General features: G+C 39.6%; 1 protein-coding gene across 1 annotated transcript in view; it reads left to right on the top strand.

The window, feature by feature from the left end:
- CARMIL1 (capping protein regulator and myosin 1 linker 1) overlaps positions 1–16,451 on the top strand; it is a 993,695-nt gene that overhangs the window by 536,550 nt on the left and 440,694 nt on the right. The window contains exon 12 of the mRNA XM_069218803.1: positions 10,507–10,593. Within this exon, the coding sequence (XP_069074904.1) occupies positions 10,507–10,593 (87 nt within the window). The remainder of the gene's footprint in view (positions 1–10,506; positions 10,594–16,451) is intronic.

Genomic DNA, 16,451 nt, shown 5'->3' with positions numbered 1-16,451 from the left:
GTTGCGGTGAAGTGCTTGTTTTAAGCATCATTAGTGCAGGTGCTCAAGAGGCAAACTTCAATACCAGACCCCAACCGCTCTACTAAACACTGTTACATTCGCAGGTCCCGTCTCAAAGATGAATCTAATCCCATCAGTTGGGGAAATGTTTTAGCAAAAAGTATAAATAACACTCACATTTTTAGTTGACATATTTCTATCACACCAGAGATGACATATGGCAAACGGTACTTCTAAAAAAACTTTTGCTATACATGCTCTAACCTAAATAAACATAACAAGGTGTTGAGGCACTATTTGCCATCAGTCCCTCCTGCGCGCGCAAATCTTTCTTCATTCTTTTTGCGTCTCTCCTCGCACCAGTATCTCCGGCGGCGCCGCCCCGCCGCGATTTTAGCGCACACAGGGCTAAAAATAGCCCAACAATCGGGGTCCCGCAATTGCGTTTTTTTCCCGCACAAATGGGAAAAATATCGCCCATTTGTGCGGGAAACCGCTCAATCTGGCAACACTGGCTGACTGTAGGGTAACATAACCATGTTTCTTACAAATGTTACTTTTATAGTGGTGCCCTCTAGGGGCTGTTCTGAGCCTTACAGTCAAAATACTACAATATTTGTTGCACTAGTTTACAGGGCATTTCTTTTGCAAAACATTCTTGCCCATAACTCACTGCACGAACTGCTCTTTCTGTCTCAGTCATTTCTGGGTCAACACACTTAGGTGGGGGAGTCCACAAAATAATAATATAAAAAAATATAATGAATAATGGAGATCTTTTCATTTTTTGCTGCAGGTAGAGGAAGAAGGTAAATGGAAGTGCTTTAGTTATTTGCAGGGCCACTGGAATTATGTGGCAGAAAGGACCAAGTTATGTGCCAGGGTTGACCAATTTCTATGGCAAGAAAAGACCAGCTATGCATTTACAATATTAATAGCTCTAATTCAAGCAAATGTTAGACTTATTGCATTGCAAATGTTTGTTGGCTTGCTCCTTATATAGTACTTAGCTCAGGATGATTCACCGTACCTCTCTAACAGCCCACAACATTTATACTTTATTATGCCAACTCCAGCTACTTCGACTGATAGGTACCCACTCCTAAAGCATTTTGTCACCTAAAGTTGACTAGTACTGCTTTCAAAAACCCCAGATAAAGTAAATAGAAGTCTAGAGCAAGGATAAAATGTAACACTGCTTGTTCTGCTGTGGCAGGCTCTAATTTACTCCTATAGGTGTAGAGACAGTATAATAGAAAGGGTGATAAAGTCTGGCAAGTACATTAAGTAAGTCTGTCTCATTGTGAGCCCTGTTTGGCTTCTGCGCTTAACAATACCATTGCCTTGTCTAAACCAGAGGTCAAAAACATAATGCAAGGTGTAGAAAAGAAGGTGCCCTGGAGACAGCTGCTACGCCTCTTTCTGACCTTCACTTGCTGTCAGTGGGACACACCAGTCCCCAGCATGCAAATTTTGCAGAAAATGGTAAACGCATAGAGGAGACTTTTAACAAAGCTGGAAGAGAAGTACACCTAAATTTCAGGGGGGAATTTGGATTAGTATGCATCAGTGGTTTGCCACGGCAAACAATTGATAATTTACGGGTCTGCAATGGAGCTAGTAACCCTTTCACAATGAGGAATCTGTCTAAGTTGGACTGCATGCTCCTTCAATGTGTTCCTAAATGAGAAACCTTTTTTAACGTGGGCTACTATAAAAAACATAGTTTCCCATTTGGGAAAGCAAACAAAGTGTTGTTGATGACCTGTACCTTGAAGGCTACAATCTTCATGTTTGTAGCCAATCGAAGAGGGTGATAAGTTGCAGCCTGCCTAATAAATATTGATTAAGCAACTGTTCTGCCACCCCATGCAGCTGGAAATTTTGTGAAGCAACCTAATTGTACATAGGTCACATCACAAAATCATACAGGTCGCAAAAAGTTGGTGCACAATTAGCGTCCACTTTTTGAGATTTTTCACTTGATGTACAAACCCCTTACATATTGCGTGGAAGCTTGGAAGGCAGCTTGGAATACAACTGAAAGGTGATTAAGGAGACACCAGTATGCATAGCCTATTCTAATCTTCGGGCACAGTGTATACAATGAACATAGATTCTGTGTGTCGGTCACACTTGAGTCACTTTGAGGCTTACCATTGAAGCATACAGTTACACGAATGTACGCATTAGTGGTTTTATTTAACGAAAAGTACTATACGTTAATGTGTTTACATTCATTCTAATATATGGACCAGTATGTAGCAGGAAAGGTAGCTCTTTCACAGTAATATCCTTTTGTTGTATCTTATATTAGTCAATAGGTTTAACTTTTGGAGGTTGATAAATTACTTACTGTTGTGCTTAGTAGTGTTGGCTGATGGCTGCAAAAAGTGGTAAGGCTTAAATTCATATGTGAAACTGTACCATACGAATGACTGATTCTCCTAAAGAGGCTTTTCGGGGTCTCCCCCTTAAATTTCTTTTAACAAAATAGTGCAAAATAGTGACGTTTATCGCAGACCCTATTTAAGAAATAGACAAAAGACCACAATTGTGGCAGGCATTTCTGAAATAAAATCACTAGCTACTTAAAAGAATTGCTGATTAACAAAATAAACATGACATATCTGAGGATGTTCAGATTTGGCACAAGGACTTGTCAGACGATCAGAAATTCCACCTGCAAATGTGTACATTTTTCATAAGGCGATCTGTATCATAATGAGCTGCTTCTCATCATACACTCCTTGAAAACCAGTTTCACTCAATGCACACCAACAAAGAAAAAACCCATTACTGATGCGTCTTGTGTGCATATCCAACAATGTGTTGGAATCATCTTAGAGTGCTGTTTGTTCATCTTGCCTCACAAAACATGGCATTTTTCAGGCCCTGTTTAAAATCAGAGAATTAAACAGTTTGAAGGAGTAATTCATTTTTTCTGGTTTATAAGTGTGTGCTTATGTTGTGTCTGTGCAGTTATTCTCTGCCTTTTTCCTGTGTGTGTGTACCCATGTGTCTGTATTAGGGCAGGTGGTGTGATATGTCTGGTTGGCTCTTCGCGTGCTTCTACTGAATTTGTGTGCATCTGTTTTCTTGTGCCTGCTTACAGTTTATTGTTTTTGTCTGTGCCTGTATGTTGTTGGAGCTTTAGGGGCCCGAAAAATTCCTGCTCTCCAGGCTCAACAACCACCAGCGCTCGGGGTCAGACACCAACACCAATTTTACCCATGGAGGTCGACTGAATCTTAGGATGTGGCGAAGAATATAGTAGTCAGAATCATTCAATAAATCAATGACATTATAGCACAAACAATACTAAACACCATAACAATTTATACACTAAATCAAAATCCAAACAGAGTAAAGTTTCAAAGCTTTATTACAATCCCAAAATCAATGTTACTTAATTTGTGCTCAAAACTAAATTAGAAACATACATGAATACCATAGGCTGACCAAAACTTCTGAAAAGATTTAACATACTAAACCTAAATGCTGTTGGACACTCCAAAAGATTAATATAGATTACCAAACAATACAATATGCACATGGTTATTAACACTCAAAGCAGATGATGATGATCTTCAGTAAATCATCAAAATACAATTTTAACAATCTATTTCAGAGCTGGGCCATGCCTAATACTAACCAGTATTGGGACTTGCATGTGTGAGAATGAGCTAACACACGCGGACACAAGCAAAAATAAAAGAAAGACAAAAATAGTTTTGAAAAACATTTAAGATAGCTCACTGTAAAATATGCGGGCATAAGTGACTGAGCTAAAAAGGAAACAAGAAACCACATTTAGTTATACTTCTCCTCATGGGACAGCATACAGGATAATTCCACAGGAACTGTCACCTTCTTCAAGAGTCAGTTGATAGCATCACAGTAGTGCAGAACATGGGCTGCACGTAGGACAAATCAGTAGTTCAGAATTAAGGGGGCATATTATTACTGAAACTGCATTGGTCAATTAAGACTATGATGAGAAAACTCATCAGGGAACTTAGAGAAGAGAATGGGACAGTAAACTTTAGCAGCTTTAAGGTAAGAATAGACTGAATATGGCAAAATTCTAAGAGGAGCCGGTGATGGACTGACGTCAATTTCAAAGTTTTTCCCTAATTAAAATATGCACAATTCGTTAATTGGTTCTTCAGGTTGGCACATTCTGTGCGTCAGTTTCAACATCCAATCACTGCAGATGGCACCACCAGATTCTGATACTTTTAAGAATCTTCTTAGCAAAAGAGTGCTGTTTGCTCCATGAGATCATGTAATTCCACCAAAATATTATATTTTCTTATCATTTGTTACTTGCAGTTCCTTTCTCATGACACACAATAAACTAAACTAATATTCTTTCACATGAGGTTTGTGAATTTCCTGTTTGGTTTGAAAGCTAGAACAAATAATATAACATTTTTGCATCTAAAACATGCCTCTTGCCTACAATACAATAGGACATTCAACATTACATTAGCAGTCTAGTGAAAACATTCAGGTCAGAGGGGACAGAATAAACAAGTGATTTTCCATTGCTGCTCACAAAACAATACTTCAGGCCTAGTCAAGTTAAGAAACCTAAATATACATTAATACATTAATAAACCTATTGTGTACCTTACAATTCATAAATGCAAGGCAAGTTTTTTTATGCAAACATTTATAACATGTTAGAACTAATTTAAACGTGTAAATCAATATAAGTACAATTAGTTCATATTCTTTTAATACTTTCATTAATACTTTTAATATGAATTCACATTAGTACTTTGCTTAATAAGAACGTAAAACTCCCATGTTAAAATGTGGTGCACAATACGAATGGTGACCACATGGCTCACAAAAAATTAAAACGGGCACATTTTACAACTTGTGTAATTTTCTCTTTTAGGCTTTTACATGCAGGTTAATTTGTCATCATATACTAATTTCTATGCTACTAATAAATTAATAAAATGTGATCTCTCTCAATGTGTTCTGTTGTGTTTAATGAGATGTGATATCTCATCTAGGGATACCTCTGTCCTTGCTAACATTGACAATGAGACACTGCTCCATGAGACTGTTAGAATGCCATATTCGAAATTATAGATACAGCACCATACAATTTTTCAGTACAAGTAAATATATCCACTAAGTTGAGGGGAGAAAACATGAACAATTTGATGATCTGATACTTCCAAGCCAAAAGCAAAAGGTTTGGGGGTACCCATTTTTATCGACCTGAACAGGATAAAATGTTGATGTTTAACAGGATTTTAACTGTACCACGGAGTCAAACACAGATCCTTCAGGCGAAGACATTCCTTAGCGATACAAAGAAGCGACAGGAAAACAAAGACTCAAACAGGTGTTTACCTTTGCCATACAGGCACTCAGAAGTCAGAGTTTTGAGCTTACTTTTTTGTTATATCACACAATGCGCTGCTCTAGTCATATCGTGGGTCATATCTTGAGGTCAAGGTCGTGCCTGTGTAGCACCTGTCGCAATTCTCTTGCATTGACAGGTGGGCTAAAACGATCATATCAGTTTTACCGATCATGGCAGAGCATCTTCCTAAGCGCCTTTCATAACTGCTGCGATCCAGCATTTCATCTCGTTGTGTACTAATTAAAAAAACTGAAAGTGGATACAGCTTGGCATTAGAGAACAAAGAGTCCGTTTTATCTCGTACTTTTCTTAACTCTTCCCATGTTCTCACAGGGTGGGGTTAATGATGCTTCCTGACCGTTCTCAAGCACCATCCGCTGCTGGTGCTTAGTTAACAGTAAGACTTGTTATTTATAGTGCAAGGGCGCCTGGTCCTCAGTAAGTAAACTTACAAAGGGACACATATAGGTCAATGAACCTTTTGAATCGCATGGAGTATCCTAATCATGTAATGACTATCAAAATCAATAATCAGCATAGCTACCAATAATAAACCATCTTCTCTTGAATAACCACAACTCGGTGAAGAGTTAAACAATTTTTATTTTCGTATTGATTACATTACTAAATCATCTGTTAGATCAATCTTTATTTAATCAGTCCAATTATTAATTCATTAAGAAAACATCATCTCATAACTTGAGGAAAACACATGCATAAAAGCATCTACATATGCCAAAAGAATACCAGCATTAATAGCTTCTGCAGATAGCTTGTCAGTCATTTGTCACTGTCAATGTCACCCCTAACAGTCTACCTAACCAAGATTAGCATCAGCATGTGGGGCTTCATGCAAAACAATTTAGAGGAAAACATTAATTTGGAAAAAAATCTATCTAAGTGAAAATTCTATAATCAGCGCAGTTGGTACCTAGAAGAAAAGGCACAATTAGTCAGTCACTTTTTCATAGCTACCCATCCACAGAATGGATCAGCAACAAAGTCAGTCTTCAGGTCATCAATTAGTCACCCATGCATCAGGCTCTCAGAGTATGAGCCCAACAACAGAACCTCGGACAGCATCTCCGGACATCATCAATTCTCCCCTCGCATCTCTAGTTTTAGCCCCTTGTCATGACTTTTTATTAGGGTCTCCCCCTAATTCCTAATTGGTCAGTCGGTCAGCAGATAAAACTTTACCCTATAGTATTTGTTTACCAAATCTACCAATTTCAATATTAGTCCTTTCACAAGATGCGGATTGGTCCGCTATACGATGTCCTCATCATCCGGCTCTTCAGGTATCAAAATTGTTGCATTTTCCTCTTCAGTCAGTGCCTCCATTGTTCAAGTCCTGGGAAAGTACATTTAACCTACTCTACACATAATTGTATCAAATTGTCTTCATCATCTCCTGTCTGCCGGTACATCGCAGAAAATTCTACCTAAGCTACTTTAACATTGGGCAGTTCAGGGTCATGGCAGCTTCTTGCAACTGCGGTTATTATTTCTGTTCTCTGAGTGTGAGGTCTAGGAAGACTAGGCCATCAATTCAGCTAAGTTAACACTACAAATTAAAGTAAAACATAGGTTATACATTTCAGTATGACATATTACTACATTTTTCTCATATATTTTCATTATTTCATACAGTTTCAGTTATATTAGTACAATCTCGTACTTATGGCTGACATGCCCGGAGGGCACAATTTCAAATGTGCACATTATTTTTCTCTAGGATTAATTCTTTTACAAACTTTTAATTATTCAAGCTAATAAACATCATTAATGGTTTTATGATTAGCATGTCTGCTTCAACAATAGCACAATAGAGTTACCCAGCTGTTCAGCATGGGCTATTCAAAAAGCATGTTATTAAGCATGTTATTTTTTTTTTTTAGTGAACCTGAACTTTAATAGAAGCTGCAGCTGTTTTATACCACAACACATTATATCCTCACCCCGTCTCCGTGAGGAAAACAGACCATCAGATGCATAGAAATGGCTGATTCTTGAAGGAAAAAACAGTTGAAAACCCTTCACACTATTTCTTGAAAGTCACATTATTGTACTGGGTTGCCATGACAACCAACAGTTCCACATGCTGTTATTGTCAAAATGGAAGATGAAATAGAATAATGTATGGAAATCTATCTGAAAGGAGACCAGCCTTCCCCAGGAGGAGGCAGGTATCACCACACACCACTAAACAACATCTGCAACGGTCGGAAGTTAACTAAACCACTGACGGATTTTAATTCTTGTGACTGAGGAATGAAGGTTTGTTTCTAAATAATCGGAATCCAGGCACCACGCTTCCAAAGTTCCTGTTTCTGTCTAACTGTTTATTGTCTCTTTTGCCTTTGCAAGTTGTCACTTAAGTCTGATTTATTCAGTTGAAGTGGTTGAAGTCTAAGCTCCCAGAATGCAGTTTATCACGAAATGTAAGCATAGGATTGGAACTGAATTTTCCGGGTGACATGGAGCCATTCTAGTACCTCTACTTTACATCTCAACCTCCAGAGATCTCTTTTTCTTCTCCTTTTTTAGGTCCAGCTTCAAAACGCATCTGCATATTGACATAGTTAGCAAGTCTTTAAAATATACATAGAGTGAGCTTTGGCTCCACCCAGGGGAGTATTTCCTTCTCACTTCATGCTGTTGGTTGTTTAATGCATAATTTTGTCTCCGATTGAGTGCTTGCAGTGTATTGCACGCTGCAGTATTTTAAATCCCAACAGTACACTCAGTTTTCCCCCATTAAATAATTTATTTTGCTTATTTATCGCAGCGGGCTTTTTTAATGCTTCAGTGAGGTCTCACATTTTGCCTTCTGAAGTAGTCATTGATAAAGCAATTTATGCAACTTTAGTATGCCGATAAAGGCAGGCACAAAGACTATGGCCTCATTATGACCTTGGCGGGCGGCTGAAGCCGCCCGCCATGATCTGACCGCCGGGCGGTCGCCAATGCTAGCAGCGCTATCCTGGCAGATTAGAACCGCCGGGGCCATTGTGGCAGAAAACTGCCGGCCCCGGCGGTGCGACCTCGGCGCTTCCTGTTGGCGGTGCTTCCGTCACAACAGCTCTGGCGGTCTTGGACCACCAGGGTTGTAATGAGGCCCTATGTGCACACTTGTCCACATTAAGGCCAGACTTAATGCATTTGCCAATGCTTCTTTTACTTAGATACAAGGTTTCGGTGCCATTCCTTTGCTATTTATTTTCCCCTGTTCTGACTCTTTCTCCATCATGCTTTTTTATCTGTCATTCAGTCTTGCTTTTTCCCTCCCGTTTCTTAAATTTGCTGTATTTTTTACTTAACATCACAAAGTAAGGAGACAGTCTGTATGAGAGCTGGACTAAGACAGCAGTTATACTGGCTTGTTATAAAAAGAAAAAAAGTTACTTACGTTTAATAACCATATTTGTGCAAATTTATAATCTTCTCTGAAATAATTCACCTAATGAACAATCTTTCCAGTTTTCAATCTGACCAGGAGAACTTTTCCCTGGTAATATCTCTCCGTCTCTGCCTGGTGGCACCTTCCCGCTTCAGCCCTAACTCCTTTTCTGTTTATGATGAGCATAAAAGGCACCAAACGATATGATGATATACATGTCTTGAAGTTCTTTAGAAGTATGGAGAGGAACCAAGAGACTATCATCAGCAGTGATAAATACTGCACATAATTTGTTTTCACATCTTGGGATCTTATTATTTACAACACTCACTCAATGGGTACCTGAAATGGCAGTGACAAATCAGTGGGACGCTTATGTTTCCACCATAACTATTGTTACCAAAAGCAAATAACTTTTGTTTTTTTGGATACATCTCTTACAGCGTTCGCCCCATTTGAATGAGTTCCAAAGCAATATCTCCCAGGTAGGTGGGAATCAGTAGCACCAGGTAATCGAGGAAGTCAAGCTACTCAAATTAGGTGAAGTCCCATCACTGCATGCTTGAGTTATAATTCAGAAGTACCTGGCAAAAATATGCAGTGTAACTGATTTTTAAGCACTCATTTTAAGTCTGCTATTAGCTTAACAATTTCGATTTTGTCTGCTTGTATCCTCACATATTACACTTGTCATAGCAATTTCAGTGACTGTATTGATAACATCTCTAAGGACATCTGAAATTACATAACTGATGACTGTGCATGGCTGGGGCACCAGTTATTGTTACTTGAGATAGCTAAAACCAGTGAGTTTCAGTAGTTTGTTAGTTTAAAATGTTATGTTTTAACATTTCCACCTGACTGTAACGGCCCTTTGTGTTTTTGGTGAATGTAGATATATATAAGATACTTCGTAGTTACAGTTAAGACCACTTTTCCATTTTCATCAGATTTGAAAAAAATCATCCACCTCAGCTCCTTCCTGAAAAGACATGGGTGATCTGCAAGCAGCGGCCAAGAAACAGAAAGGGGTTCCAAAACGGGTTTTCCGCAGCCCCACTCTGCACTTTCACAAAAAGCACATCCACACAAAGTGGTTCCCTTCAATATCAGGGACTGCTTGGCAAAGTGTGCTTTGTCAGACCAAAAAATATGCTAGTTTTTAGCCAAGGTTTATTTTTTAATATTGATCAGGGCCCAGCAGCTCCTCAGAAATAAAGTTTTATAAAAAACAAGGGAAAAAAAACATTGACACAGCCAATAGTTTAGCAGCCAATGCCAGACCTAATTGCTTTGTCAATGCTTGTTTTATTAAGGTAATTTACTAAGCCTGCACCCGGTTTTTAACACTAGAAACTGTATCACATTGATTTGTTGTCCATAATAGGAGCATTTTACTTTTTCACCAATTTAAACCGTCCATAAATGTTACTAACGAGGCTTTAGGTTCCTTTTTATTCCAACCCTTGCTGAATGTTTCTTAGCGCACGTTTCTTTCTGGTACCTTACTGTGATACATTCAGCTTTATTACATTCGTGAATGATTTTTGTGTCATTCTAAATGGATCATATCGAGTGGAGGTTTCTGAAACTGATATCTCGTGAAGTCAGTACAAGCAGCAGTGCTGCTTTCGTTAATCAGATGTTTGATGCTTAAGTAATCTTTTTGTAACGCCTTGCTTGTGTAACTTTATATTTTGTTGTTGTGTTACAGGTCTGTCCTCTTTAAGTATTCAATTTGCCAAACTCCCAAAGGGACTAAAATATTTAAACTTGTCGAAAACCTCCATATCTCCTAAAGGTAAGTTGTGATGTAAGTGATTTTGTTTCCTTTAGTGATAAAACACTTTTGTATTAAAATATAAATGTCTCTCTCATTTTACAACGTAAGATGCTTATATATATATATATATATATGATATATATAGGTCTGCATAAATGTACTTTTTCATCAAGTTTGATATATTCGGAATAACATAGAAATGTATGTAAATCATTGCAGCGGAAAGCTCTCCGTTGAATCACTGACGTTGTTGTGTGTTGCATGGCCATAGCCTCGGTAACGTATATAATTGTTCTAGTAAAACTTTTGCACACAGTCACGCAATTTGGTGGGATGTTGTGATTAGCCATCTCAGACCTTCAAAATAGAAGGAGTTCACAGAAAGAAGAGCCACTAACAAAACATGATTCTTTGGCTTTTGACAGGGAATTGCAGATACGTGAGTTTGGAGAATAACATGCGGTAATCTGTGTTTACACACTGATTCCTCCATGTTTTCCCCTGGTACTTCACGTGCGCATTTTAGGTACATTCAGCTGCTGGAGTGCCTGGGAGAATATCTTTGAACTAATTTTTAAAATGTGTAACTCTGGTGGGGATAGTAACTCTTTACCAATCCCTTTGGATTTAAGTAGCCCCTCGTAATGAGGCCTGCGTATTGTACAACTCTGGAGCTGACACACTGTATGATCAGGGATAAGTGAACGGGCGCTTTTGGTCAGGCACGTTGTGGAGATTGCTGATTCATTAATTGGAAATTGCACAAGCTTTACAATTTTAAAAATGGCGGAAGGGATCTAAAAGCAAATACAAATACAAATGTACAGCTAAGTATAGGATTGACGCCTAGTTCCAGGTTTTATAGACCACATCTTACCCGTCTTCGAAGCCATACATGACTACGACTCCTAGAAAACATCACTTTATCGAGTAGTGAAGCATCCTATCCAATTTTAACCGGTATTACGATTATTAGTTTGGTTTCCTGTTCTTCATGATTGCTCAATGTGAAACGGTCCCTCTTTTTTCTAGATTAATGCGTACCATTGAGTTTGATGATATGAGCACCCCAGATCAGTTAAGATGGTGACTTGCACTTTCGAGTTACTACTAACTGTAACTAGGATCGTGCATGGTGCAGAAACAAATCTCAGTTAAAAAAATGATATCCTTCAGGCACTATATTATAGAAAGTGAGTCAAAGAAGCTGACAGAGAAGGTACTTGGCAGGGGTTTGGCCCGGAAAAGTTTGGCCCGGCATGCACCCTGGCTTCTATTTTATTACTGAGACCCTTGCTGTGGGAAGTCAGTCAGGGACAATGAATGTCACATATGTATAAAAAGGGGTCTGAAGTTTGAGAGGACTATAATAACTTTGAAGAACTGCTCGTTTTTTGCCGTACCTGGTCTTGGACTTTAAGAAATATTCAGCTTTGTGAGCAGTCTATCTTTCCTCCAAAAAAACACCTAGTGGTGGGAGGCTGAGCTCCACCATGAAATGTAACAGTAGACGATTTTGGGCCAAGTCTCCGTATCTCCAGTTTTACCAAAGCTGTGTCCTTTAAACTGGTAAATTAATACAGTTACTGGTGGAAGTGCTGTCAGCTACTGGCTGTGATCAGTGGATCTTCCAAATGCACAATTCCATAGCTATGTTTAAGTAAACTAAGGTTTGTCACATTTGAACATGGGAACTACATTATCAATGCAAGTCCTGCCTGGATCCACCATAGTTTCACCTTCCTCCTAGATGTGCATCAGAAAATCACATTTCTTGCATGCTCATCAATACTCTTGTCTAATTGCTTGAATCATTGGAGTTGTGACTTACTTACAACTAGCCATGTTCATGACTCTAAGTGTGATACACATAATATTTAATCTCTAACTTCTTTCAGGTGCCCCGATAGACCCTGCAGCGCACTCAGATGCAAAACATGTTTTTTTTAAATTAGTTTTGGATCTGTTTTTTTTCTCTAGAGGTGTCCAGTCTCAATTTCCAGTAGTACTAAATTCCAATTGAAGAGCAAGACCTCTGTCTTGTAGTTATCAGTTTTGTACATTCATATGATTCCCTATGCCCAGCTGAGAGCTTGAGAAGTTCATATAAGATATTTTCCGTCTGATCTAGATACTGATCCACAGCAGATAAATAATCTAATTTTTTAACTCTCCTGGTCGTTCTGGATTTCGAACTTCTTTTTTTGTAACATGAAAAGAGTACATTTCAAGTACCAACAAAGTGACGGTGTCTGCCATAAATGGATAAGTTTATGAGCGTTGGGTAACATTTTTAGATGTACACATCTAGAAATGAGACAAAGCATAATTTTTAACAAGAACATTTCACCTAATTTAACATAATTTCTCATTGAGAAAATTATTCTTGCTGTAATAATATTCTGGAATATTTAGAGCTTGTCCTGAGAAATATAATTTTTATGCACACAGAGTTGCACTTGTGTGCACAAAAATGTTTTCAAAAAGGGCCCAGTGTGATATTTTTTACACTATCAGTACTTCTCATCCTTAAGATACTATACTGGTCCCTAAGATGGTATACTAAACCGTAGAGATAAATAAAATGTGCATCATGCAGCAAACATTATGTTAACAAAAGACAAGGAAAGTTTAATGAGTGCACCGATGCTATTGTTTAATTCATCTTTTCAGCACATGTAAATATGGATTGGTGGTGAGGAAGCTGAGGGATAGGGATGCAGACGAAGACATAGATCTATCTATCTATCTATCTATCTATCTATCTATCTATCTATCTATCTATCTATCTATCTATCTAACTATCTAACTATCTAACTATCTAACTATCTTGCTATATCCTAGTGGCTGTTGCTGCTGGGTAGATCTAGTTAAGATCATGCTTCCATCAGAAAGTTTGAGGTAATCTTTTAAGTGGGTGCTGAGAAAAATGGCTGGACAATTAGACACAGCTACAGCTAAAATGGCTGAACAGGTTGCAGCAAATTTGTAAAAAAGCTAGAACTTGGTCCGGAAATTATGCTTTTTTGTCATTTGTTGTAATTGTTGTAATTCTGCTGAGTAGGTTTTGAGAGACTAAGGTAACTCATCCCCTGGAACACTGGGGTTCCCTGCGCTGAAGAGTGCGGGCAGGCATAACAATTTATTCCCTACCTTCACTTTCTAGAGTGGACAAGATAAGTGGAGCTCAACTTTGCTCCTGCGCATCAGGAGCAGCAAAAAACTGCCCTTGCCTCAGTGGGAGCAAATGAATGGAATCGCTTTCTGCCAGCACCTTACACGTGTGCTGGTTGGGGGCCATAGAGTCCTTGGGGCTCACCCCCACAACCCCCAATAAAGGTGTTTTTCTGGGTGCCCCAGATGGGCCCCGGGACACCTGCTTATAAAAAAAAACAAAGCAGGCTATTTATATTTCTGTTTTTTTCAGCCCTCTTCATCCATTAGCCTGTTGTTTCATGCAAACACTTCTCTGGCGACTACAGTGTGGGTAGTCACATTTCAGCCATTGGCTAGTTTCACTGCGATTAACAGCATTCTGCTCTTGCATGAGCAGCACATCTGCACACAATTTAATGCCCTAAGCATAAACATAAACTACTATGACAGTGTGTGCTTTTTGAGATAAAAAATGTGTTTGCTTTTAGACAATGCGCTTTTCCCCAAGGGTTTAGCACCGTATACTATAGCTATTATAACTTACTGTATTTCTTAACTTAGTCCTAATTGTAGTAAGTGTACCATGCATCAGTTTCATAGTTGTTGTATTGATACATCTTCTTCATTGCATGTATTTTGACAGAAATGTAATAAAAATGAGATAATAAAAAAGTGTACCATGCACGGCCCAAGTCCAATTACACCTCACACCTAAATAGGATATTGCAGTTAACCTCAGACTTCTGTGTCCTCATAAATTAACTGTGCCTGTGCCCTTGCCCACCTCTCTGATCACAGAACTACCTCTCTACCTCTGTGAATAGACCTATCCTCATATTGTGCAGGTGGGGTGTATAATGCCCTCAAATTATTATCCCTCTTCAATTGGAAAAAATGTTTTCAGCAAGCTTGGGAATTTATGGCTTTCTGCACAAACTGTGAATTGTTAAAGTCCTTTCCTCACTCCACCAAGTAGTCACTTAAAAAGATACCAGTGGAGCATGTAAACAGCTTCTCACAGTGGTGATGGAACACTATTTAGAGTGGGGGTGCAGTCATCAATGTTACATCATTGAAGTCATAAGGACTGCGAAAAATCCTACCTTCCCACAAAGAACATGTGTAGCAAATGAGCCACACTAATTCAGCAGGAGAGTAGTAAGGATGTGGTATGTAGCTAGTGGTGTATTTGTGAGCATACTGTCACAAATCCATTCCTGAAGCATGGGGTGGTAGCGCACCACCATTTACAGACAGCACATTGGCCATTGGCGTGGTAGCCAAATTTGCACTGGCTTATAGTTTGACTAATAAAACTACATCACACAAATAGTAATATGTGGAGATTGGTTTAGGGCAAACCTTTACCATTTGCACATCTGCAAGTAGTTGATTTGTTTAGATCCTATTAAGATATTTGTTTCCATCACACTTTAGAATTACAGAAATGTGCTTCATTAGTGTTTTCCTAACTGCTGAGATACTTTGACATATTTGTACAGTTCATTTACATGTTTTTAAAAGTTGTGTGTTGGAAAAACTGCCATCATAGAGTCTTTCGTACTCCCTGTATCCCAGTAAGAATGTCAATTATTTCACTTTGCAAAATCCTCTAACTTTGCAGTAGGAGAAAGAAAAGTAAACACCTTTCTTTATGTTTAAAGAATAAGCTGCTATTTGTCAGAAGACCTAGGCCCTCATTACGACTTCATTGGTCTTTTCATAAGCCCGCCAGTGCTGGTCATCTTAAGACTGCCCTATTACGAAATCGGGCGGAATTCCGACACCAGTTGTGTTGGCGATCGGCTGTGAAGAGGTGGTTCCACTGCTGGCACCACCACGCCAAAAGGATGCTGCACACCCTATTACGACCCCTAATATGGTGCAGTGGTGTCCTTATGGTGGGGCGCTGCTGGCAGTGGAAGCGTCGGGACCGGTCCCCTCCCGAATGGCCTCCTCGATGGACGAGATAAGTGGATCGTCTGACAGGGAAGAGAGTGTGTGAGTGTGCGTGTGTGAGTCCATGTGTGAATGTCGTGAATGCGGGGGGAGGGTGTGTGTTTGTGGGTGCATGTGTGAGTGATTGTGGATGGGGTGAGGGTGTGTGTGAGTGTAGATGGATAGGGAAGGGGTGAGTGCGGGTGTGAGCAATTGAGTATGTGAGTGCGATTGAGCGGATGGAAGGGGTGAGTGCATGTATGTGTGTGCATGTGTATGTGAGTGGATGGGGGTGAGTGTTTGTGTGAGTGAACGGGAGAGTAAGTGCGTGTGTGTCAGTGGACAGGGAGAACGGGTGAGTGCATGTATGCGGTTCAGGGGTGAGGAGGTTGTGAATGTATGTATGCGCTGGAGGGGGGTGTGAATGTAAGTATGCGCTGGAGGGGGGAGAGGGGTGTGAATGCATGTATGCGATGGAGGGGGTGTGAATGTATGTATGTGCTGGAGGGGAGGAGGGGGAGTGAATGCATGCATGAGTGCAGTGTTTGTGTATGTATGTTAGTGTGAATGGGGGTGTATGAGGCAAGTGAGTGGGGGTATGTTTGTGGGAGTATGTGAGTCCATGTGTGCGGGTATGTGGACGTCTGTGCGAATGTATCCTGGCGACAGGAACGCTTATTCCTGTCCCCAGGATGCAAGACCGCCAGCTTTTTTGGGTGGTGCGACCACCAGACAAATGCTGGCGGTCTCTCACGTCATAATACCGCTAGCGGTATTACGGC

The sequence above is a fragment of the Pleurodeles waltl genome, chromosome 2_1, assembly GCF_031143425.1.
Source record: "Pleurodeles waltl isolate 20211129_DDA chromosome 2_1, aPleWal1.hap1.20221129, whole genome shotgun sequence".
NCBI classification, from domain to species: Eukaryota; Metazoa; Chordata; class Amphibia; order Caudata; family Salamandridae; genus Pleurodeles; species Pleurodeles waltl.
This window is presented reverse-complemented; position numbering and strand designations above follow the sequence as displayed.